This window comes from Homarus americanus, unplaced genomic scaffold (genome assembly GCF_018991925.1).
Source record: "Homarus americanus isolate GMGI-L3 unplaced genomic scaffold, GMGI_Hamer_2.0 scaffold50281, whole genome shotgun sequence".
NCBI classification, from domain to species: Eukaryota; Metazoa; Arthropoda; class Malacostraca; order Decapoda; family Nephropidae; genus Homarus; species Homarus americanus.
Genome location: NW_024742338.1, coordinates 3,668,476 through 3,693,600, shown reverse-complemented (window position 1 = coordinate 3,693,600; position 25,125 = coordinate 3,668,476). Strand labels below are relative to the sequence as shown.

The 25,125-nt window shown below is 45.6% G+C and overlaps 1 protein-coding gene across 1 annotated transcript; it reads right to left on the bottom strand.

Annotated features, from left to right (window-relative positions):
* Positions 1 to 708: 708 nt before the first annotated feature.
* LOC121876761 lies at positions 709 to 17,572 on the bottom strand. Its single transcript, XM_042382132.1, is given in 13 exon segments — positions 709 to 954; positions 1,076 to 1,553; positions 1,689 to 1,787; positions 1,908 to 2,243; positions 2,335 to 2,416; positions 3,389 to 4,454; positions 14,348 to 14,529; positions 14,579 to 14,895; positions 15,229 to 15,465; positions 15,468 to 15,494; positions 15,614 to 15,865; positions 16,196 to 16,552; positions 17,505 to 17,572. Coding segments are annotated over 13 exon segments (3,660 nt in total). The 5' UTR covers positions 17,520 to 17,572; the 3' UTR covers positions 709 to 742.
* Positions 17,573 to 25,125: the final 7,553 nt, after the last annotated feature.

Here is a 25,125-nt window from a genome sequence, read left to right as displayed (position 1 = left end):
TCGGGTCCACCCCTCCCCACCAGGTAACTCGGGTCCACCACTCCCCACCAGGTAACTCGGGTCCACCCCTCCCCACCAGGTAACTCGGGTCCACCCCTCCCCACCAGGTAACTCGGTTCAAGGGTTTTGTTTGTGACCTCCAAAATAATTGCAGCAGCTCCTTCAATGTTGTAGTTATATCTTCGTTGTAGCTAAACTGTTTAATTCTTTTCTTCTTAAATCGACTATTTTTCTCCTTCTGTAATGTGCACAGGTAAACCAATGTGGGCCTCCTCATGTGTTCGAATCCCGGCGAAAATTGTTTACACTGATATACCTGTGTACATTAGAGGTTCCGTGTATATATAATTACATATTCAATTACGTTACTTCAGAGATACATCACCCACAGTGTTTCAGTAAGTGTTGTGTGTGTTGCAGTGTGCGTGAGGAGGATCTTACACTCTTGTATTGTGTTGCTCCGCGCGCCACAGTCTACCATAGTTGATATGTAATATTTTTCGAGTGACTTTCGAAAACAAATTCTTCTTTAAGGCTGAGTAAAGTTTTATTAAAAGTCCCACACGAACAAAGTAACAAGAAACATTAAGAGAAAGAAGACTCAGATGTGACCAGCACGAAAGATAAAGTTGGAGAGAGAAACAGACGATAACTTCTCATGACCAAGATCGTCCATCAGTCAGGAGGTGATGTCAAAATATACAACACTGGAAGTTGATTCATATATTCTAGCAGATTATAACTAATAAATTACAGTACACGTACAGGTCCTTATGGCCTCCCAGTTAGTGGCTTGGTGCGCCATAAAGTGACGACGGTTTCTCATAAGTCTGGGCAGGGGTGCCATAAGTCTGGGCAGGGGTGCCATAAGTGGGCGAAGGGGTGCCATAAGTGGGCGCAGGAGTGCCATAGGACCGTGTTGGGGCAGAGTAGGCTGGGGCAGGGGTGCTATAGACCGCTGGGGCAGGTGCTATAGGACCGGCTGGGGCAGGAGTGCCAGGACCGGGCTGGGGCAGGGGTGCCATAGGACTGGCTGGGGCAGGTGCCAGGACCGGGCTGGGGCAGGGGTGCCATAGACCGGGCTGGGGCAGGGGTGCCATAGGACCGGGCTGGGGCAGGGGTGCCATAGGACCGTGTTGGGCAGAGTAGGCTGGGGCAGGGGTGCCATAGGACCGGGCTGGGGCAGGAGTGCCATAGGACCGGGCTGGGGCAGGGGTGCCATAGGACCGGGCTGGGGCAGGGGTGCCATAGGACCGGGCTGGGGCAAGGGTGCCATAGGACCGGGCTGGGGCAGGGGTGCCATAGGACCGGGCTGGGGCAGGGGTGCCATAGGACTGGGGCTCTGGGTACTGGGCCTCACCCTCGTACGTGACCTCGGCCACGTAGCCGTTGTAGTCATCGGCCGTGTAGGTGACGAGCTGAGTGCGGCCATCAGGCAGCACGACGCGGTACTCACCGTTCACAACACTACCGTCAGAGATGGCGTTGTGGGCGTAGTCGTTGCCGCTGTAGTGATCCACAACGTTGTACACGAAGTCGAACGGCATCCCCTTCTGGAAGGTAATGTTAAGTTAGCATCTTAACTACACCATCATACAGTTGAAGATGATCACATAAGGCTCACGTTTGGTGACTAACCTAAACATTTACTTCACCTTTTATGAATGTATGGAAAGGTATTTACTTACTTCGTATGACGGAGCTTCGTAGGACGGTGCAGGAGCCTTGTAGGATGGTGCAGGAGCTTTGTAGGATGGAGTAGGGGCCTTGTAGGATGGTGCAGGGGCCTTGTAGGATGGTGCAGGAGCTTTGTAGGATGGCAGGGGCCTGAGTAGGTAGGTTCTGGGGCCTTGTAGATGGAGTAGGGGCCTTGTAGGATGGGTGTAGAGTTTTGTGATGGCGCAGGCCCTATAGGTAGGTTCTGGGGCCTTGTAGGATGGTGCAGGGGCCCTGTATGATGGAGTAGGGGCCTTGTAGGATGGTGCAGGGGCCTTATAGGTAGGTTCTGGGGCTTTGTAGGATGGTGAAGGGGCCTCATAGGTAGGTTCTGGGGCCTTGTAGGATGGTGCAGGGGCCCTGTAGGATGGAGTAGGGGCCTCATAGGTAGGTTCTGGGGCCTTGTAAGCTGGAGGGGGCGGGGTGTAGGTGAGGGGATGGTCGGGGGCGGAGTAGCCGTAGCCAGCGGGGGTTGGACGGTCCGGGTGGGCCACCACCACACCCACTAGACACCAGATGACGTATACCTGCAGGAAGAAAGTTACAACATGTTCAGCCAAAGTGTTCACTAATACACTATATATATAATGTTATGTGAGAGTGTTCAGTAGTGCTCACCTTAGAGTTCATGACTGTCTGCTGAAGAAGTGAGAGTGAGCGTGTCTTATATAGCCCCACTTGTGCACGGTGACCACGCCCGCTGAGGGTCACACTTCTCATTAGTGACATGTGAGGTCATGTGTTTATACCTGCCTTCCTCACCTGGTCTGTGTTACCTGGTGGTGAGTTCCTTGGTGAGAATATTTATTTTAGGTTGTTTCGTATCATTTAGGATCTGTTAATAAAGACCATTTTTGTCTGAATCTGTACTTGCGATACTAAATGACTGACAGCAGCAGATACGATTCTCTGTGGACGGATTGACAGTATTGGTGACGTTAACGGGTGATTGGTTAAAAAGTTGGTGACGTTGACGGGTGATTGGTTAAAAAGTGTGACGTCATGAACTAAGCCCTGGTACACCTGAGCCTCGCGGAACTCCTCACTTTACCTGACTCAAGAAAACACTTGTATATGAACTAATAAAAATAGGAACAGTAATATAATTTTTAATCATGGGTAGTTACCTTTTTTTTTGTATGTTGCTGTATATATGTTTCCTTAATCTCCACAATTATATAAGTAGATAAATAATTGATTACTGAGACATATTTACACACACAAATATTAACCAGGATAAAAATGTAAACAAGAGGCGTTACATCCCCTCAATACCCTGACCAAAGTTGTCTCTAAGATGGTTGGCCTCACAGCTTCTTCTACCACGGGACGGCCACATATATTTTCTTTATATTTAAACGTCTTAAGTTAGGTTTGGTTAGATTAGGTTTGGTTAGGTTAGGTTTGGTTTGGTTAGGTTTGGTTTGGTTAGGTTTGGTTTGGTTAGGTTAGGTTAGGTTAGGTTTGGTTAGGTTTGGTTAGGTTTGGTTAGGTTAGGTTTGGTTAGATTAGGTTTGGTTAGGTTACAAACGTAGTTCATAGCTTCAACATTGGTAAAGGCGTCATTAGTCTCCTACGTCACCCCAAGAATTATATTGTTACTCCGAGGGCGACACACACACACACACACACACTGAGAGAGAGAGAGAGGTGGCCGATAACGAGCTGTCACGCCCTCTTGTGGTCGGTCTGTGATCTAAAATGGTCTTCTCGGTAACCTTGGTGGTGTGACTGATCCATGGTGCCGTAATCCTGGTCTGTATGGTGTACTGTGGTGATCCATGGTGCCGTGATCCTGGCCTGTATGGTGTAATGTGGTGATCCATGGTGCCGTAATCCTGGTCTGTATGGTGTAGTGTGGTAATCCATGGTGCCGTGATCCTGGCCTGTATGGTGTAATGTGGTGATCCATGGTGCAGTGATCCTGGCCTGTATGGTGTAATGTGGTGATCCATGGTGCCGTGATCCTGGGCTGTATGGTGTAGTGTGAGAATCCATGGTGCCGTGATTCCCACGCGGTGTAGTGTGGCGATCCGGCGGTGCCGTGATCCTGGCCTGCATGGTGTAGTGGCGATCCATGGTGCTTAAACCCGGTCTTTGTATAGTGTAGTGTGGTGATCCACAGCGTGATCCCGGTTCGTGGCGGTGTAGTGTGGTGATCCATGGTGCCGGATCCTGGCTCAGGCGGTGTAGTGTGGTAACCATGGTGCCGATCCTGGCCTGTATGGTGTGTAGTGCAATCCATGGTGCCGTGATCCTGGTCTGTATGGTGTAGTGTGGTGATCCATGGTGCCGTGATCCTGGCCTGTATGGTGTAATGTGGTGATCCATGGTGCCGTGATCCTGGCCTGTATGGTGTAATGTGGTGATCCATGGTGCCGTGATCCTGGCCTGTATGGTGTAATGTGGTGATCCATGGTGCAGTGATCCTGGCCTGTATGGTGTAATGTGTGGATCCATGGTGCCGTGATCCTGGTCTGGTATGTTGTAGTGTGGTAATCCGGCGGTGCCGTGATCCTGGTCTGGGCGGTGTAGTGTGGCGATCCATGGTGCCGTGATTCCTGGGGCCTGTATGGTAATGTGGTGATCCATGGTGCCGTGATTCTGGCCTGTATGGTGTAATGTGGTGATCCATGGTGCCGTGATCCTGGCCTGTATGGTGTAATGTGGTGATCCATGGTGCCGTGATCCTGGCCTGTATGGTGTAATGTGGTGATCCATGGTGCAGTGATCCTGGCCTGTATGGTGTAATGTGGTGATAAATGATCTATGTTATACTTGTTATTATTGTTATTTGATCCTCTGGTTGTAAATGGATAATGTTTACTATTTTGGCCACCACTATCACCAGTATCACCACCACACCACCACCATCATCACCATCATCATCATCACCATCATCATCATCACCTTTCATCAACAGCACCTACTCTTAGCCCCCAACCAGCACACACACACACACACACACACACACACACTTTTAAAACAGACCAACATATTAGCTTGTAAACCCCTCCAGTTAGAGTGTGTGGTACGTGAGGCCTCTGTACTGTCTCTCTCACCGTCTTGTTTACCTGTCTTAATTACCCCCCTTGTAGTTGTTTACCTGTGTTAATTACCCCCTTGTAGTTAGGTTCGATAATTATATCTAAGAAGAGAATAACTGGTGGAATGGAACAATTATACCAGAACGTGGGATAAATCATTACTTTTGGCTCTTGGAACAAAAGAGTTTTATAGGGAAATATAATTGTTGTTGATCATGGAACAACTTCTGTACATAATGGAACAACACTTGCATGTATGGAGCCAATGTACAAATGTGTGTTTCGAGTCATGGAACAAATTCCACCTTAGCCTTGGTATATTGATGACTAAAACTCTCTTTGGCACGACCTAGTGTGTGTGTGTGTGTGTGTGTGTGTGTGTGTGTGTGTGTGTGTGTGTGTGTGTGTGTGTGTGTGTGCCGGCCAGGTATTTAAGGCATCAATACACGCAACAGGTGAAACAACTACATGCTTATACCTGAAGGTCGAGGAAAGTATGTTAGGTTAGGTGAAGGCAATGGCCCAGTGGTAATGCTGGGGTTGGTTAGGTTAGTTGCTGTCGGGTCTGCAAAGCTAAGAAAGCAGTTAGGGTTACAATGGGTCTATGGTACGTTGGGGTAGGTTAGGTTAGGTTACAATGGGTCTATGGTACGTTGGGGTAGGTTAGGTTAGGTTACAATGGGTCTATGGTACGTTGGGGTAGGTTAGGTTAGGTTACAATGGGTCTATGGTACGTTGGCGTAGGTTAGGTTAGGTTACAATGGGTCTATGGTACGTTGGGGTAGGTTAGGTTAGGTTAGGTTACAATGGGTCTATGGTACGTTGGGGTAGGTTACTAGGTTAGGGTACACAGTGGGTTGGTGGCACGCATGGGTAAGACTCGTTGCAACACCTACAAGACATGGGTTCGACTCCACACCCTTAATTACGTTTTAGCAGGTAAACCAGTTTTTGTGGTCAGACGTAAAAGACGAAATTATGGCACGAGAATTTCTGCTCTACAATAAGGATGTCTGTGTGTGTCTGTGTGTCTGTGTGTCTGTGTCTATTTATATTTGTGTGTGTGTGTCTGTTTCTGTCTTTATCTGTCAGTCTGTATAGATATCAGTCTTTCTGTCGGTGTGTGTGTGTGTGTGTGTGTGTGTGTGTGTACCTGTGGGTGTGTCTGTCTATCTGTCTGTCTGTCTGTCTCTGCACATATCTTATTACCTGTACATGTGTCTGTCTATGAATGTCAGCCAATCTCTGCGGTTTGATTTGTGACAGCGTTACTGTCAGCTTCAGCTTCAATATCAGTACCAGTTTCAGCGTCAGCTTCAGTGTAAGCTTCAATGTCAATGTCAGCGTCAACATCAGTGTCAGCGTAAACGTCAGCATCAGTGTCAGTGTGTCAGTCTAGGTGAAGGTCACAGTATAACACGACAGTACAGTATCAGGCCACACGACAACACGTCACCTCAACTTGACACAAATTCAATATCGATTTTTTTTCTTTTTTTGTAAGTAAATGAACTGACACGTGTGGGAGACAGACGGTGTTTTGTTGTACTTCCTGGAGTGTTGTTTGTTTTGGTGCAGCACGCGAGGTATTGTGTGTCTGTATGTGTATTTGTGTGTGGATCTATGTCTGTGTATGTGTTCCGGGGTAATGGTTAACCAGTGCAGTTGGCGAGTTGTCCGGTCTCCTCGGACTAATTCCCTGACACTGGGTCATGCAGCTCGTTAACTCAGGGTGTGGTTGTTGTGTTGGCGACAGCTTCTACACCTTAAACAAATTCACGCCTAGGTGGCCCTTGGACCGTACACGAGGGGCACCCATTATTATTATTATTATTATTATTATTATTATTATTATTGTTATTATTATTATTATTATTATTATTATTATTATTATTACGACATACATTGCCATGTGTGTGTGTGTGTGTGTGTGTGTGTGTGTGTGTGTGTGATACAACAACACTCGGCCCCGCCTCTCCTCTCCACCCTTCACTGACGTATCGTGTGGATAGGAGCTTCTGTATTGTGGTTGAATGAGGTGGATAGAGGAACGTGGGGTAGGTGGATATGGTGGTGTGTGGTTGAATGAGGTGGATGGAGGAACGTGGGGTAGGTGGATATGGTGGTGTGTGGTTGAATGGGGTAGTGTGTGGGTGGATGGGGTAGTGTGTGGATGTAAGGAGTGGTGTGTGGGTAGATGGGGTGTGTGTGGATGTAAGGAATAGTGTGGATGGAAGGAGTAGTGTGTGGATGGATGGGGTAATGCACCTAACAAAATGGGGTGAGACATACACTAAGACTCTACCCAAATACTTAAAAGCTTCCAACACCCAATATCCAATTTCGGTCACGTCTCTGCGCTACTCTGACGCCATTTTGTAAGATACTGCTTTAAGTGAGCCAGTTATATACTTTCTCTCACCCTGTACAGTTAAGGAAAAAGTTAACGTATGGTTGGGAAGAATTAATTTATTTATTTTGGTATCAGCGTTAATGAGCCATAATTTTTATATATATACTTTTTTTTTACTTATTTAAGAAAAACCAAAGTAACATTTTTTGGATAGGGGGATAAGGTTAGGTTAGGTTAGTGTTGGTTAGGTTAGTGTTAGGTTAGGTTAGTGTTAGGTTAGGTTAGGTTAGGTTAGGTTAGTGTTGGTTAGGTTAGTGTTGGTTAGGTTAGTGTTGGTTAGGTTAGTGTTAAGTTAGGTTAGTGTTAGGTTAGGTTAGGTTAGGTTAGGTGAGATGCAGATTCTTCAGGTGAAAGGCTAACAGCACGAACCATTAATAACTCGTCTTTTATGCCGTGTGTTGAGTTAAAGCCAAACAAATGCATCACAAAGATTATCCCTAACAACCTGTGACACACCGGGCCGTGACCTGCTGAGATAGAAGTCACCCACACCACTAGTTTGGCGTTCTTATCTCGGAGTAAACATATCATAACGCCCCAATGGTGTCACCCAGGTCTGAAAAGTTGACAGGAATTTCTCGGCGACACTAAAGAAAACACGAGAGAGAGAGAGAGAGAGAGAGAGAGAGAGAGAGAGAGAGAGAGAGAGAGAGAGAGAGAGAGAGAGAGACCTGCCTCACCACACAGCTAAATCACCCCAGGTTAGGTTAGGTTAGGTTAGGAAAAATATGTCGGCAGTATTGTAGGGTACAGTAGGAGAGTTTGAGTCCCGAGTCATTGTTTACGTCCCATGAAACACACACCTGACGACTCCCCGAAGACTGAGAGGCTTTGAAGTTTGTTTTGTTCACCTGTCTCTACCTGTGTTACACCACCATACTGTATAATGCACCACCACACTGTATAATACATCACCATACTGTACTGTATAATACACCACCTGGAACACTAATAATGACTTACAACACCCCTCTCTCTCTCTCTCTCTCTCTCTCTCTCTCTCTCTCTCTCTCTCAACATGTTACCCGGTAGGAGAGAAAGAAAGAGAGTCATCTGTATAATACTTTTCCTAACTCTCACTTTCTCTGACACGTAAGAGAGACACACACAGACCTATACCCTGTAGTGGCTGTTGTCTGTGGCTGTACGTCTAGTGTAAGTGGCACTGGGTGGTGTAAGTGGCACTGGGTGGTTAGTACCGTGGTGCGGCACTGTGGTGGCAAAACGGTGGTGGGCGGTACTGGTGCGTGGTGGCACTGGGTGGTTAGGCACTGGGTGGTGTAAGTGGACTGGGTGGTAAGTGGCACTGGGTGGTAAGTGCACTGCGGTTAGTGCACTGGTGGTGGCGGCACTGGGTGGTGTTAGTGGCACTGCGGTGGGTGGCACTGGGTGGTGTAAGTGGCACTGGGTGGTGTGGCGGTACTGTGGTGGGTGGCACTGCGGTGTATGGCACTGGGTGGTGGGCGGCACCGAGTGGTGTTATGGAAGCACTGGTGGTGCAAGTGGCACTGTGGTGGGTGGCACTGTGGTGCGGGTGGCACCGAGTGGTGCGGCGGCACTGCGGGTGGCGCGCTGGGTGGTGTAAGTGACACTGGGTGTGGTGTAAGTGGCACTGTGTGTAAGTGGCACTGGTGGTGTAAGTGGCACTAGTGGTGTGGGCACCTGGGTAGTGGTGACACTGTGTGTAAGTGGCACCTGGTTATGGCACTGGTGTATGGCACTGGGTGGTGGGTGAGGCACCTCTTGCCCGATCTTTGGAAAGTGCCACACTTATATAGGGCGAGGTCACAGCTGCCTATGATGTGGTGCGTGTGTGTGTGTGTGTGTGTGTGTGTGTGTGTGTGTGTGTGTGTGTGTGTGTAGATTTTTGGTGTCTATGTTTGTGTGTGTGGAAGAGTTATTATGTGTATATGTACATGTGTGTTTGTGTCTGTGGGATTTGGTTAAGTTATTTTTATATGTAACACACACACACACACACACACACACACACACACACACACACACACACACACACACACACACACCTCACGACTCCATCTTCACTACTACACTCCCGGGCAACTATTTTGAGTGTCCTTATTTCATCTCTCCTCCTTTATTCCTTCTTTCTCTCTCTCTTCCCCTTTGGGTGTCCATTTTCATATCCTATTCAAGGTTCCTCCAGACATGTCCAGAAATTAGTCCTCAGAGTGTGTCCTAATGGCGGCCCCAATTTGGTGTCCCTTTAATATGGCTGTTGGATTTTGTGATGTCCTGTGTTCGTGTCCTGTGTTCGTGTCCTGTGTTCGTGTCCTGTGTTCGTGTCCTGTGTTCGTGTCCTGTGTTCGTGTCCTGTGTTCGTGTCCTGTGTTCGTGTCCTGTGTTCGTGTCCCGTGTTCGTGTCCTGTGTTCGTGTCCTGTGTTCGTGTCCTGTGTTCGTGTCCTGTTTAAATATATTCGTTTCAAATGCGCTCATGTCTCCTTGTTGTTGTGTATTATATGCAGGGCTGTGGAGTCGAAGACAAAACCTTCGACTCCGACTCCGACTCCGACTCCTCAAATTTTTATGCTTCCGACTCCGACTCCGACTCCGACTCCTTGGCCTATTTGTAACAACTATTTCTACCATCCTAATTGTAATTTGTATGTTGTAACCTGCATAGGTAAAAAGTAAAACACCGAGGCTATACTGCTACAGCTTTATTAATGATCTGGACGATATTTAAGAACTACAAAAAGATGATAGGCTTGACTTTCAAAGTTTCAATCAAAAGAAAAATAAATTTATTAAGAATTCAAGATATTAACTAGAAAACACCATTTACATGTATATCTAAAAGTTCGATCTCAGCATATGAATTTTGTTTAAGCTCATAATCTGATGTGGATCTAAATGATGATCCCACAATTCCTTTTAAAGTAAAGTTATATATTTATGTACATTAAAGAAATGAATACCTTATTAAGGAAAATGGATAAACCTTACATGATTAAGTTATTAAATTAAATTTGCCTTAATCTCACCCAAAACAGGTTGTAGCTAATTATTTTGCAGCTGAGAGCTTCTGTGCAGTTTTCAAAGAAACAAAATTTGATATAATTCAAAATTTCAAATGGTAAAGAAGAGACTATCGTCCAAAATTATAGTGCTATACTGTGCCTGCTACAATAAATTCATAATAATGCTTATAAAATGGAAATAAATTCTTTTAATAATTTAAGAAAATTAGTGGGATCAGTGGAATCACTGCAATGAATATGCCTGAGTTCATATATTTGTTCTTAGGAACAGAATAGCTTCAGTCGGAGTCGGAGTCGGAGTCTGGACAATTTTACCGACTCCGACTCCGACTCCACAAGCCGAAATTTCCTCCGACTCCTCGACTCCGACTCCGACTCCGACTCCGACTCCACAGCCCTGATATTTATATGATGAAAACACACACACACACACACACACACACACTAGGTGATGTTATCGGCCTTGAGATAATGATGATCTTAACTCGTCTTAATTACAGGTGAGGGGAAGCAGCCAGCGCCAGGTACGTCTAATGTGGCCAAGCAGGTATTAAATGGCGATGAGAGAGAGAGGGAGTGTGGGAGTGTGAGAGGGAGTGAGAGGGATTGGGAGTAAGAGGGAGTGTATGAGGGAGTGAGAGGGATTGAGAGTGAGAGGGAGAGAGTGGGAAAGAAAGGTCGAGTCGTGGCTAGCTGACTTCCGGGAGTGGACGAGAGGAAAATACATCAATCTGTCCTCCAGGTTATTTTTTCTACCTGAATTTTAGTAAGGACCGACACACACACACCGTGGTCCACCACCACACACTCTGACCACCACCACACACACACACCGGTCCATCACTACATACTGGACCACCACTACGACACACACAATACCTCGGTCTGAACACTGGGACATTAATTGACCGACAACACACACACACACACACCGGTCCATCACCACACTGACCCACACACATACACACACACACCGGTCCATCACCACACACTGGACCACCACCACACACACACACACCGGTCCATCACCACACACTGGACCACCACCACACAGTATGTATTGATGACCTTAACTACAGATACATACAGTAAAGATAATGATGTAGACAGACACAGACAGACATGCATATTGATATAAACTGTAGACTGGTTGACATGGGGAGGTAAACAAATACTTAGATAAGTAAACAATAATATAGATAATGAGACATAACAAACAATTATATAAACAGACAGATACACTTAAGATTTTCTTTGCCACAAAAGTGATATAATGAAACTTTATGAAGGACGTATGGCGAGTGTTGCCTCACGAGGTGTACGACTGTTACTGTTCATCCATTACAGCGCCGAGTGATCTTCACCACCACACCACAAGCGACCACAGAACACTGCCCCGGGCCGAGGCGCTCTATTACACACCTGCCCCGCGGGGCGATCACTGCAGCTCTGTATATATATATATATATATATATATATATATATATATATATATATATATATATATATATATATATATATATATATATATATATATATATATCGGGATTTTTTAACTTTTGACCTCTACAAACCACCATATACTGCGTAGATCATAAAATACATACTAATGAATTGTTTCATGCAAAACCTAACCTAACCTCTACTTTAGGTAAAATGTTACTTTATGACAGTAAACGACGTCTACAAAGAAACAGCAAATTGTACTATATGCAAATTGATTCTTATTGAGTTATAGCAATAAAAATAAAGTTTTCCGTTTTTGCAAAAACTTTAGTTGCTTTTTAGGGCCTAATTGGCGATCATCAGTATTTAGCGTGACGAGTTAAGGAGCACACACAGACCTCGTCCATCACACTGGTCCAACATCAACAAACACCAATGATCTCTCTTGTAATTCTTTCTTTACTTGTCCATGATGGTGTGAGTCAAACCATAACATCATTCTTGTTTATTACACCGCTCCCCCCTCTGTTAACACACACACACACTACACAAGCACACTTTCCTATCATCTATAATAACAATATTCTCACCAAAATGCTTGAGAGCAAATTCCTGTTGATCACAGTACCGAGTTACGTCTCACCTAACCTCTGGGTCGTAAGTCATCGGGTAAAAAAGACAATTTTAGCAATCTGAAATGTGTCAATATTCTCCCCTGTCAAAGTTCACGGCAAGTTTTAGCTAAGTATAGGGGAAGGGTAGAGGCTGAGTCACCGTGTGTGTGTGTGTGTGTGTGTGTGTGTGTGTGTGTGTGTGTGTGTGTGTGTGTTTGTGGCAACCTATGGTGTACTGGTCAACATATTCGCCTCTCAAGCAAGTGAATCCGGGCAGGGTGAAACTAAGGGCAAGTTTCTTTACGCCACTTGACTGTCCACCAAGCAGTAATTGGGGACCTGGAAGTTAATCGACTTGAGACTCGTATTCCGGGGTAATGGTTAGCCAGTGCAGTTGGCGAATTGTCCGGTCTTCTCGGTAATACAGTGCAGTATGAAAGGAGCAGCTGCTGGTGTTGACGTGACAAGCGTCGTGTAGCTCTATAGACAGGTCACCCACCCTCAGGCCAGTCTTTGTGTATGTATGTGTGTCTCCCTCCAGATAGTCCCCCCACACACGACCCCCACCATATACACAAGGTTATACAGGAATTACTGTTCTGGCCAATAACAATAATAATAATAATAATAATAATAATAATAATAATAATAATAATAATAATAATAATAATAATAATAATAATAATAGACAATGAAATATAAGTTATAGGAACAGAAATTACCATCAAAACTATAACTCAATATTAGCTATATAATGGTGTCTCTGGCCAGGTATTCTAGGAGCACCTGAAGATTAGCACCTCATCTTGATTTCACCTTCCATGTCTTAGTCTAGTTCAATAAGTTATCATACAATATCGTAACATAACTTTCTATTATGACCTTGAAATTTATTCATTATAGGAATATTATTGTTGTTGTTGTTGTTCTTGTGACTGGTTCAGATTGATTGAAAATTTTTCGAGGAATTTTCTCTCCCCATCACAAGTCACCGCTGCCGTGCATATTATTACCTCGTTAGTACTGTCACTTTCGGTTACTACAAGGTCAAACCATCACCATCAAGAATAATGAATTTCACAGCATCAATGTGTTTTATTAGTATTATCACTTGGTCTCTTAGTAAAAAGTATTCCCCTAACAGTATGATATAGTGTGAGAATATACTGTATATGCTCAGGGTAGACCACGTCCAACCGCGCTAATGTTTCTTCGGCTGATTCTTGTTGACCTCTGTTTAGATAATATAGTGCTTTATGGTGGGGACTGGTGATAGTGGGTGTGTGGGGACTGGGTGATGGGTGTGTGGGGACTGGGTGATGGGTGTGTGGGGACTGGGTGATGGGTGTGTGGGGACTGGGTGATGGGTGTGTGGGGACTGGGTGATGGCCGTGTGGGGACTGGGTGATGGGTGTGTGGGGACTGGGTGATGGGTGTGTGGGGACTGGGTGATGGCCGTGTGGGGACTGGGTGATGGGTGTGTGGGAGTTACTAAACTTTACATGAAGATTCTCCAAGTTTCAACACATTACACGAGCCTCTCAATACAAACACACGATGATCTACGTGGACGATCTCTGGTCCACTCGAGAGACAAGTTAAAAGTGGTTCCATAGTTGCAGGCGGTGCAGACACAGTACACTGAACACTAAGCCTCGGCACACATGAAAGAAGTGTTGCCGGCCTTGCACTCTTATCACCTTCACTTCCTTAACTATAAAAATAGGTAACCTCTCACAGTGGGTGCGAACCAGTGACTCTTAGGGTAGTAGACGAGTGTTGTGTCCTCAACCCCAAATATTTACCCGAAGCTTCAAACTCCACAGCATCTTGCATTAATCGAGTCGAGGTCGGATTTTGCACTTTTAGAATTCTTGTTTTACTTCCAGAAATTCGGAGACACCGTAGCACTGTGATCCACACCAGACAAGTTTCCAGAGAAGGATTTTGAAAGACACTTGAATAATCTGATTTTTATTTCATAAGTATAATAAATATATTCGTCATAATGTAAACTCTATTCGACATAAATTAGCATTCAGTTTGTTTAAGAGCATTTAGTGGCTAGGAGTTCCGTAAAAAGAAGATGGTGCTTCATAGGTCGGTGCAGGAGAGCTGTAGGATGGGGCAGGAGGGCTGTAGGATGGGGGCAGGGGGCTGCAGGATGGGGGCAGGGGGCTGTAGGATGGGGGCAGGTGTCGTAGGTTGGGGCAGGGGTGCTATAAGTTGCAATGAGGTTTGAATGTCGGGCTGGGGTGCCATAAGTTGGGGATGGGGATTGTAGGCTGGGCAGGTGCCATAGACTGGGCTGGGGGCAGGTGCCATAGGACCGGGCTGGGGCAGGGGTGCCATAGGACCGGGCTGGGGCAGGGGTGCCATAGGACCGGGCTGGGGCAGGGGTGCCATAGGACCGGGCTGGGGCAGGGGTGCCATAGGACTGGGGCTCTGGGTACTGGGCCTCACCCTCGTACGTGACCTCGGCCACGTAGCCGTTGTAGTCATCGGCCGTGTAGGTGACGAGCTGAGTGCGGCCATCAGGCAGCACGACGCGGTACTCACCGTTCACAACACTACCGTCAGAGATGGCGTTGTGGGCGTAGTCGTTGCCGCTGTAGTGATCCACAACGTTGTACGCGAAGTCGAACGGCATCCCCTTCTGGAAGGTAATGTTAAGTTAGCATCTTAACTACACCATCATGTACTTGTATGTGTCAAACTCGTGTCACCAGAAACAAACACAAGGGAAATATGACTTATCACCACATATGTACAGTTTGTTTACTTGGGAACCTGATCCAGACAAATCCTCATCTGACGACGACTCTTCACGGTCTGGATCACTACATAACCCAGAGTCTAGCTCACATAAAGAGGAAAATAATGGAGCTTTACTTATGGTTCAGTTGTGTGATCTAAGTACACAACTACTCTAACACGTGTTTAACTTGTCAGGGGAGATGGACCCCTCAAATACACAACTTCTACCTACCTCATATGTTGGTTCAGGAGCCTTGTAGGATGTGGCTGGGGCGGAGTATGTTGGTTCAGGAGCCTTGTAGGATGTGGCTGGGGCGGAGTATGTTGGTTCAGGGGCCTTGTAGGATGTGGCGGGAGCGGAGTATGTTGGTTCAGGAGCCTTGTAGGATGTGGCTGGGGCGGAGTATGTTGGTTCAGGGGCCTTGTAGGATGTGGCTGGGGCGGAGTATGTTGGTTCAGGGGCCTTGTGGCTGGGGCGGAGTATGTTGGTTCAGGGGCCTTGTAGGATGTGGCTGGGCGTGAGACAAGTTGGTTCAGGGCCTTGCAGGGTGGCTGGGCGGAGGCTGGTTCAGGGCCTGTAGGATGTGGGCTGGGGCGGAGCATGCTGGGTTCAGGGCCTTGTAGGATGTGGCTGGGGCGGAGTATGTTGGTTCAGGGGCCTTGTAGGATGTGGCTGGGGCGGAGTATGTTGGTTCAGGGGCCTTGTAGGATGTGGCTGGGGCGGAGTATGTTGGTTCAGGGGCCTTGTAGGATGTGGCTGGGGCGGAGTATGTTGGTTCAGGGGCCTTGTAGGATGTGGCTGGAGCGGAGTATGTTGGTTCAGGGGCCTTGTAGGATGTAGCTGGGGCGGAGTATGTTGGTTCAGGGGCCTTGTAGGAGGGGCTGAGTGAGTATGTTGGTTCAGGGCTCTTGTAGAGGGGATGTAGCTGGGGCGTGAGTATGTTGGTTCAGGGGCCTTTGCAGGATGTAGCTGGGGTGAGTATGTTGGTTCAGGGGCCTTTGTAGGATGTAGCAGAGAGCGGAGTATGTTGGTTCAGGGCCTTGTAGGATGTAGCAGGAGCGAGGCAACAGAGCCTGTAGGGGATGTGGGCTGGAGTGAGTATGCTGGTTCAGGGCCTTGTAGGATGTAGGCTGGGCGTGGAGTATGTTGGTTCAGGGCCTTGTAGGATGTAGCAGGAGCGAGTATGTTGGTCTAGGGCCTTGTAGGATGTGGCTGGGGCGGAGTATGTTGGTTCAGGAGCCTTGTAGGATGTGGCTGGAGCGGAGTATGTTGGTTCAGGGGCCTTGTAGGATGTAGCTGGGGCGGAGTATGTTGGTTCAGGGGCCTTGTAGGATGGTGCAGGAGCCTCGTACGAAGGTTCGGGGGCCCTGTAGGATGGGGCAGGAGCCTCGTATGTAGGTTCGGGGGCCCTGTAGGATGGTTCTGGGGTCCTGTATTCTGGAGGGGGCGGGGTGTAGGCGAGGGGATGGTCGGGGACGGGGTAGCCGTAGCCGGCGGGGGCTGGGCGGTCCGGGCGGGCCACCACCACACTCACCAGGCACACAGCCATCAGAATCTGTCGTAAGAGATGTCACCTTCCATCACTGTGGTTAGTTAGTTTTAAGTGTGTTATCCGCCTCTGAGTCCCCACCCTAACTGACTGACTGAGCTGCGGACTTTTGGGAGAAGTTATCTGCTCTATATAGTGACATAGTGATGATGGTGACGTGTGCTGATAATGTTAACAGAGGATTTTAATCTAGTCTTGATCGACCTTCATCTATTACTGACACCAACAACATTACAGCACATGTAACATTACTTCAAACACAAGAGGTTAAGCCAAGGTTTGGAATCACAATGTTAATCCTTATGATTACTTAAGTTACGACACCAAACAAAACGGAGTTAATACAACACAGTGAAACCACAACCAAACACTAGATTGTTGTTACAGTTGTGTTGTGGAAACTGATACTAATGAACGTATTAATACCTCTAGCAGTAACACAACCTTATCATAACAGTTACACTACTCAAGGAAGATTATTGTTATTATTACCAGTGTTGAGGAGGTGATGTACGATCTTTGAAACACTGGATCCTAATAATAGATCCTCCAGGCTCTCTATAAGGATCCTCCAGGCTCTCTATAAGGATCCTTGACTTACGTATTGCGAAGTTTTTTGAGGAAGACCCTCTAACGCAGAGTGTGAGTGAGTGTGTGGTTGTGTTCCAGTCTTCCAGCAGGTGTGTTGTGTCAGCTGAGGCAGTGGACAACAATTACTGACCACAACACGGGGTTAATATCTAAACTGAATTATTATTTCATTATTACTGAGTATATTAACTTCCTGTATTTATCACCTGACTATTACCACATGTTCACTGTTAGTTGTGGTGTGTGTACCTGACGACCACGAGGTATTACACTCATACATCTTGGTTAACTTACATGACACACACTTGCTCTACCAACACTTGGGGAGATGAATAACACTTGATCTCTACACTATAACACTACTTACCCTGCGTATAACCATGGTTGGGGGTGTTACAAGGAGTGAGGGGAGGGAGTGAATGCACACCCTCACCCTCTCACTCTCTCTCTTATATACCAGTGAAGGTAGAGTCTCAGAGGTGGGTGCTGACGGAGGCGCCGCTAGCAAGGTCATCAAAGACTTAATGGTGAAGTACTTACCTGCAGCCTTGTCCCTCAGTCGAGCTGCTCTGATTTGTTGAAAATGTGATGATCCTTCCTCCCTCACCTGGGCTGCCGGGAGGTGTTGGGATGGTGATGTGTTGGTGATAGTGGTGGTGATAGTGGTGAAATGGTGATGGTGATGTGTTGGTGATGATGATGGTACTGTGTTAATGGTGTTGGTGTATATTGGTGCTGATAGTGGTGTGTGTTGGTGAAGTAACTGAAGCGGAATTAAACGAACAACTGACCCAACTCTGTACAATCACACCCACAATAGTTTAACCCACTAAAACAAGACCACCAGCCTTGTACTTATAATAATAATAATAATAATAATAATAATAATAATAATAATAACTAGGAGGGAGCAACAGTCTATGAATCCATCTTTCTAACAAGGGCTAACTGTTCAAACTATCTCTAGGCTTTAACTGCTCATTGGACATAGACACAGTATATTCTTTGTAGGTGTCTCAAGGATGTGATTACCTCCCCGTCCCTCCCCTCCCCTCTCCCCCCCTCCCCTCTCCCACCCCCTTCCCCTCCTACCCTTACCCCCTTCCCTCTCCGCCCCCTATTGTACTGTTGCCTCGCGGGGGGATCACTATACTTCGTCAGCATCGTCTGGGGGATTCAGGAGGCCGTCTTAATCTGCTCGACGGAACTGATTTACTGAAGACTATAGAACCTGAAGCAGTTTGCCAGATACTCGGTGATAAGTCTTAAGAAATGAAAACAATAATGGTTATGTTTTGATTGTCGGGTTTTTGTGAAGATTTTAACAGCGAATATATTGTATTCTGGTTTACGAGTATTTAAAATTTTCCATTTCAGTGTCAAAAAATAATATCGCTACGTGTTTTCTTAAGAAATACAGTACGTTACCTTTCTAATAAACTGCATTTTATCGAGTCTAATATAATCTAACCTAACAAACCTACCATAACATTACCTAATATAACCTAACCTAACCTAACCTAATCTAACCTAACCTAACCTAACCTAACCTAACCTAAGTGAGACAGACAAACACGTTCTCACATCACCAGTTAGGGGTAAAAACTTATCTTAAGATCTTTAAATAACTGACGCCAAGACCCATATAGTCAGTCATCTAACACAGCACAACACAACACAACGCAACACAACACAACATCCACGATCACAGAATCTTACCTGAATTGAACGCCCAGAAATTCTTATAATCGCCGCCAAAATCCCCTGTGACCTGACTCTGCTGACAATGACGAAGATTCCTGTCAGCCCAGCATCAGTCTTATCAACGTGGTGTAGGGATCTTAAAAAAAGCAGTGCTGACCGTAACCTATAACACGTACTGTAAGACACACACACACACACACACACACACACACACACACACACACACACACACACACCGCAACATCTAACAACCTACACCATATAACACTTAACGACACTTAAACACACACAACACTCTCTCTCTCTCTCTCTCTCTCTCTCTCTCTCCTCACCACTTCACACGAGTCACACACAACTTAGAGAGACAACCACAATGGCGACCTGCACCTTTGACTTCACTACCTCACCCCAATTTCAATTAACTAAATCATCTGGATCATCTGTAGCAATCAACCCTCCTCCCCTTACCCACCCTCAACCCTCCCCCACCCACCCTCATCCCCCCACCTCCACCTCCTCCTCCTCCAACCTCATCACCACCACCCCACACCCACTCCCACCCCTCCAACACCCACCTCATCCACTCCACCCCTTACCTCACCCATCCCTCTCCTTCCCCACTCTCACCCTCACCCATCCCCTTTCACACCACCCCCCCTGTGTACCCTGAGGCCAACGAGACAGTTTTGTATCAGAGGAACAATTGTCAGTTTCAGCAGAGGTTAAGCATCACCGGGTCATGCCTCACACACCCCTCAACAGCTTGGCAGTAGTTAAAGAGGTCAATTGCGTGTTTCTTCACGACCTTACCCCCTGTGTGTGTGTGTGTGTGTGTGTGTGTGTGTGTGTGTGTGTGTGTGTGAGGAAGCGAGGGATCACCTGAAGAATAGAACCCCTACAGCTTATTTCACCTGATGACTATATACCCTAACGCTATCTGAAAGGGTTAGCTCAGGTTAGGTTAGGTTAGTTTACGGTGATCCAAAGCCAGATAGATAGAAGGAGGAAGAGAAGGGGAAAAACAGGAGGAAGGAGGAGAGGGAGGAGGAATAGAAGGAGGACGATAGGGAGGAGGAGAGGGAGAAAAGACCAAAGACTCGTTAATAAGACTTAAGACTCAGAGAAGAGGCTTAAGACACGGTGGTGTTACCAAACATGGTTAGTCTTAGTGAAGGCTTAGAGGAGGAGGAGGAGGCAGAAGGAAGAGGAGGAAGAGGAGAAGGATGAAGAGAAAGAGGAAGAAAAAACAAGAGGAGAAGGAAGAAGAAGAAGACGAAGAAGAAGAAGAAGAAGGAAGAGGAGGAGGTGAAGGTGAAAGTGGGAGGTTTAAAAGACGAAGAAGAATAGTAAGAGGAGGAGGAGAGGATGTGATGTATAATAATAATAATAATAATAATAATAATAATAATAATAATAATAATAATAATAATTAACGGTTTATTGAAAGAGCTTGGCAGCCAGAAGGCTGAAAATATACAGTAACATATTTGGGGAATGGGTTTCGAATTATAAATAATATACAAGTAACATAAGTGACACAAATAAGATATATAATAACTAGATGGGGAAAAGCTCAAACTACAGGGCATTTCAACATAGTGACAGTGCAAGAAGTAGTATTTACTGGGAGTGAATACACTGGTCTATTACTAGTTATTGACAATTTTTACAATGGTTGGGACTGGGCTGTTCTTATAGCGATCAGTTCGTGCACGTATGGGCTGGATGCGGTTGTGGTGTCGAACAGCAATTCTCAGGCTAAGGATCTCAGGTGGTAGTAGGAGCCGGTGTCGAGGATGGTGTAGAAGCTTCTTACCAAATTTGCAGATGAGGTCGTGGTGATGGTTAGTGAGAGCCGAGAGGGTCAGTGTGTTGAGCGCTTCTTGATAAGTGGAGTAGGAAGGGGAGAGAATAATCTTGCATGCCCTCTTTTGCACTTTTTCTAGGTGTTTACGTTGTGTGGCATTTAGGGAGGAAGACCAGGTGGGGAGGCATAGGTGAGCTTGGGAGTATGAATGTTGTGTAAACACTGAGGAGCTCCTTGCAGGAACTCCGAGGGACTTGAGTCGGCGGAGGAGGTGGAGACGGAAACTGGAGGATTTGACATCTTCACTGACGTGTGGTTTCCAATTTAGTTTGTTGTCTATGGTGACGCCGAGGAGCTTCGTGGAATCTACAACCTGGAGTGTGTTCGGACCTAAAGTAATGGAAGGAGGTGGGACAATGTCGGAGGAGAGGTTGATGTGCATAACCATGGTCTTGGTATGGTTGATGGTGACATGGTTGTTGGTGGCCCAGTTTTGAAGACTGTTCAATAAATCCTGAAGGGCGGTATAGTTGGGAGTAGAATTGTTGACGCTGATCCCAATGGTGGAGTCGTCGACATATTTCCAGCGTGTGTGTGTGTGTGTGTGTGTGTGTGTGTGTGTGTGTATGTGTGTATGTCTGTATGTGTGTGCGTATCAACTAAACCAGCAGGAACAGAATTGACTCACATTACCGACACAACAGGTGGGTAATGAAGAACAGATTACAGGTAAGATCAATAGTCTGGTTACTGGCCCTGGTGAGGTGATTGTTGGGGGGTGATTGGTGGGGGTGATTGGGGGGTGATTGGTGGGGTGATTGGGAACTGATTAGAAGGAGATCAAGGTTAAAATATTTTGGGAACGTTAAACGAAGGACATTAATCTGATTGTATATTTTGAGGACAAGGCGTGGTGGTGACGTCAGGGTGTAGTGATGACGTCAGGGTGTAGTGATGACGTCAAGGCGTGGTGATGACGGCAGGGTGTAGTGATGACGTCAAGGCGTGGTGATGATATAAATGTGACGTAATAAGATGACTGCGTGTGTAAGGAGAGAGGAAGATTTATGGTGAAATGAACACCAGGTAGGAGAGATTCAGTAGTGTGTGTGTGTGTGTGTGTGTGTGTGTGTGTGTTTTCAGGTAATATGTCCTTCAGCTAGAAAGCATCACAAACTGATCAGCCAATTGTAGTTCAACTTTGCTCACTGATCAACTAAGGTCCTGGTACAGCGTGATGACTCCGAGGTGTTTATTAGACCAAGGTTAGGAGGTAATTCTCTCTCTTTCTCTCTCTCACTAAACAGTTTTGAACTCGTGTGAACGTTTCTGCTTCAAGTGTTAATGGTAATAATGATAAGAATAATATAGAGTAATAATTATAGTGAGAAGAACGATAAACACAACAATAACAACAACAACAACAACAATAATAATAATAATAATAATAATAATAATAATAATAATAATAATAATAATAATAATAATAGACAAATTATCCAGTAATAAAGAGGAAGAAGTTATAGATATAATTGTTAAATAAAATAATAGTACAATAATAGACGGCATCAGGTTAACAACTCTCACCTGTAATTACGTCATTAGCGACAGGTAAGTGGTGGAGTCTAACTATAACATGATGATAAACAATAATTAGGAATAGATAAATCAAATGACTTAACCTTTGCAAGTTCTGTCTTCTGTCTGTGTGTGTGTGTGTGTGTGTGTGTGTGTGTGTGTGTGTGTGTGTGTGTGTGTGTGTGTTTTAACAATAATAACAATACCATAACAATATGTTTTATAATAGAACAAAAGACAATAAAAACACGATAATTAAGTTCAATAAACAAGACATACAGTAAAGTAACTAGTGCATACAGGTGTTGGCTCAAGGTAAGGTAAGGTAAGGTATTGTATCAAGGTAAGGTAAGGTAAGGTAAGGTAAACTGTTATCACTATTTTTCCTCAGAGTTTCTCATAAATACTGAACACTTTGCGATATCTCTCTTATCTGGAACAAGGCTTCACACACACACACACACACCAGGAACTACCGGGTCATTAACCTTGTACTACACTACTCACGGTAATTGTTGTAGTTTGGTGAGGGAGGGAGAGGAGGGAAGGTGAGAGGAAGGAGGGAAGTGGAGGAAGAGGGGGCGAGAGGGAGGAGAGGGGAGGGAAAGGGAGAGAAGAGGAAGGGGAGGATGGAAGAATGGAGGGAGATAGGAGTTGGATGAGAGGAAGGAGAAGTAGTGGAGGAAGGGGGGAGTCATGCTTGTGGGGTGACAGTGTTAATAGTGGTTGATGGTGGTTGTGGGTGGTGATGGTTGTTCTTGATGGTGGTGGTGGTGGGGTGGAGAGAGAGGAAAGGCAAGAGAGAGAATTGTTAAAGAAGAGAAATAAGAATGAATAGGAAGATGAAAGAGAAGAAGGAGGGAAGAAGACAAATGAAGGATAGGAATAAATAAAACAGACAAAGAGACAGAGAATGAAAAGAGAAAGAGAACCAGGAACGCCACAAAGCTCTCTCTCTCTCTCTCTCTCAGTACATACAGCATAAAGAAAGAGTGAGAGGGTGGTGTGGGTGTGTGGGGGAGTGAACTTGAAACACCGTGACGTAGGTAAAAATATACAATAATTGCCTATCACACACCTGTACTGCAGCACAAGCCTGCCTGCCTGCCTGTACGCTTTACTCCCTGCCAGACTGCCTATCTGCCTGCCTATCTGCCTGCCTATCTACCTGCCTATCTACCTGCCTATCTGCCTGCCTATCTACCTGTCTATCTGCCTGCCTATCTACCTGCCTATCTACCTGTCTATCTACCTGCCTGTCTACCTGCCTATCTGCCTGCCTATCTACCTGCCTATCTACCTGCCTATCTGCCTGCCTATCTGCCTGCCTATCTGCCTGCCTATCTACCTGCCTATCTGCCTGTCTATCTACCTGCCTATCTACCTGCCTATCTGCCTGCCTATCTGCCTGCCTATCTACCTGCCTATCTACCTGTCTATCTGCCAGACTGCCTACTTATCTGCCTCCCTACCTTCATGCCTGCCAGCCTATCTGCCTATTATTATTATTATTATTCCTCACGTGGTTCTTTATATAAGTGAAAGTTGACACACACATACACACACGCGTGAGGTTAAAAGCTTCACATATTGCTGGGGATGATGACAACAGCAGCCACACAGGAAACACCTCCCGTCAACACCACCAAAAAACTAACTTCTTCAGGTTGCTTCCACGAGGCCATAACACACACACACACACACACACACACACACACACACACACACACATTCCTCACGTATTTCTTTATAATTTCTAGGATGTTGATGACTTCACCCCTCTCTTTCATGTATGCGTGTATTGTGTGTGTGTGTGTGTGTGTGTGTGTGTGTGTGTGTGTGTGTGTGTGTGTGTGTGTGTTTTTCTGGCTGGGGTTTTGCATCACTGATCGAGGTAAATAAATATTCACAAGTTCTCATTAATGTAATAACTCTCTACAGACTAATCACCCATGTTTGAAATATCTGAACCTCGAAAACCTGACCTGACCTGACCTAACCTAACCTAACCTAACCTGACCTGACCTAACCTAACCTCTAAAACTTACTAGACAGTTATGGCCTTGTGTCTATGCTATTATATACTACACGAGTCTTAAGTTAATAGTTATCCCTCTGCTGTTTGTTGTCCTTCTCTCAAAACTAATGGTATGACCTGAAGATTAACCCTCCCAGCTTAGTTCACCTGAAGATTAACCCTCCAGATTAGTTTACCTGAAGATTAACCCTCCCAGCTTATTTCACCTGAAGATTAACCCTCCCAGCTTAGTTCACCTGAAGATTAACCCTCCAGCTTAGTTTACCTGAAGATTAACCCTCCAGTTTAGTTCACCTGACGACTAACCCCAGCTTATTTCACATTAATGATAAACCACCCCAATGCTAACCTTATCTAACAAAACCTAACATAACGTAACCTAATATAATAACCTAACCTAACTTAATATAACCTAACACAACCTAAACTAACATAACCTAACCTAACACTACACAATGCTAAATTACACACTACACCATACACTATAGGACGTAACACTACACTACACTTTAAACCGGATCAAGGTTCCCACACTCAAAGTCTGGTTCAGTTGCCCTCTAAACCAGGTGAAATAATGAATCTGGTCACGATATTTTCAGCTTCAGGGTTAACCATTGCCGTAGAAACCATTCATAATCATCGTATCGTAGTTTTAAGTTTGGTTATTAGGAAGGAAAGGTATGGTAACAATCATTTAGCGTCTGTTCTTGTTTTCATGTTTTTATGATGTGAAATTTTTTACTCACGTGCATTTCATAATTCATTTTGGTATCGTTCCCGATTTAAAGTGATCTAATATCTGCAGGTAAAGTGAGAAATTATATATACGGACTTTTGAGAATTTATCTTTTCTTCATTCTA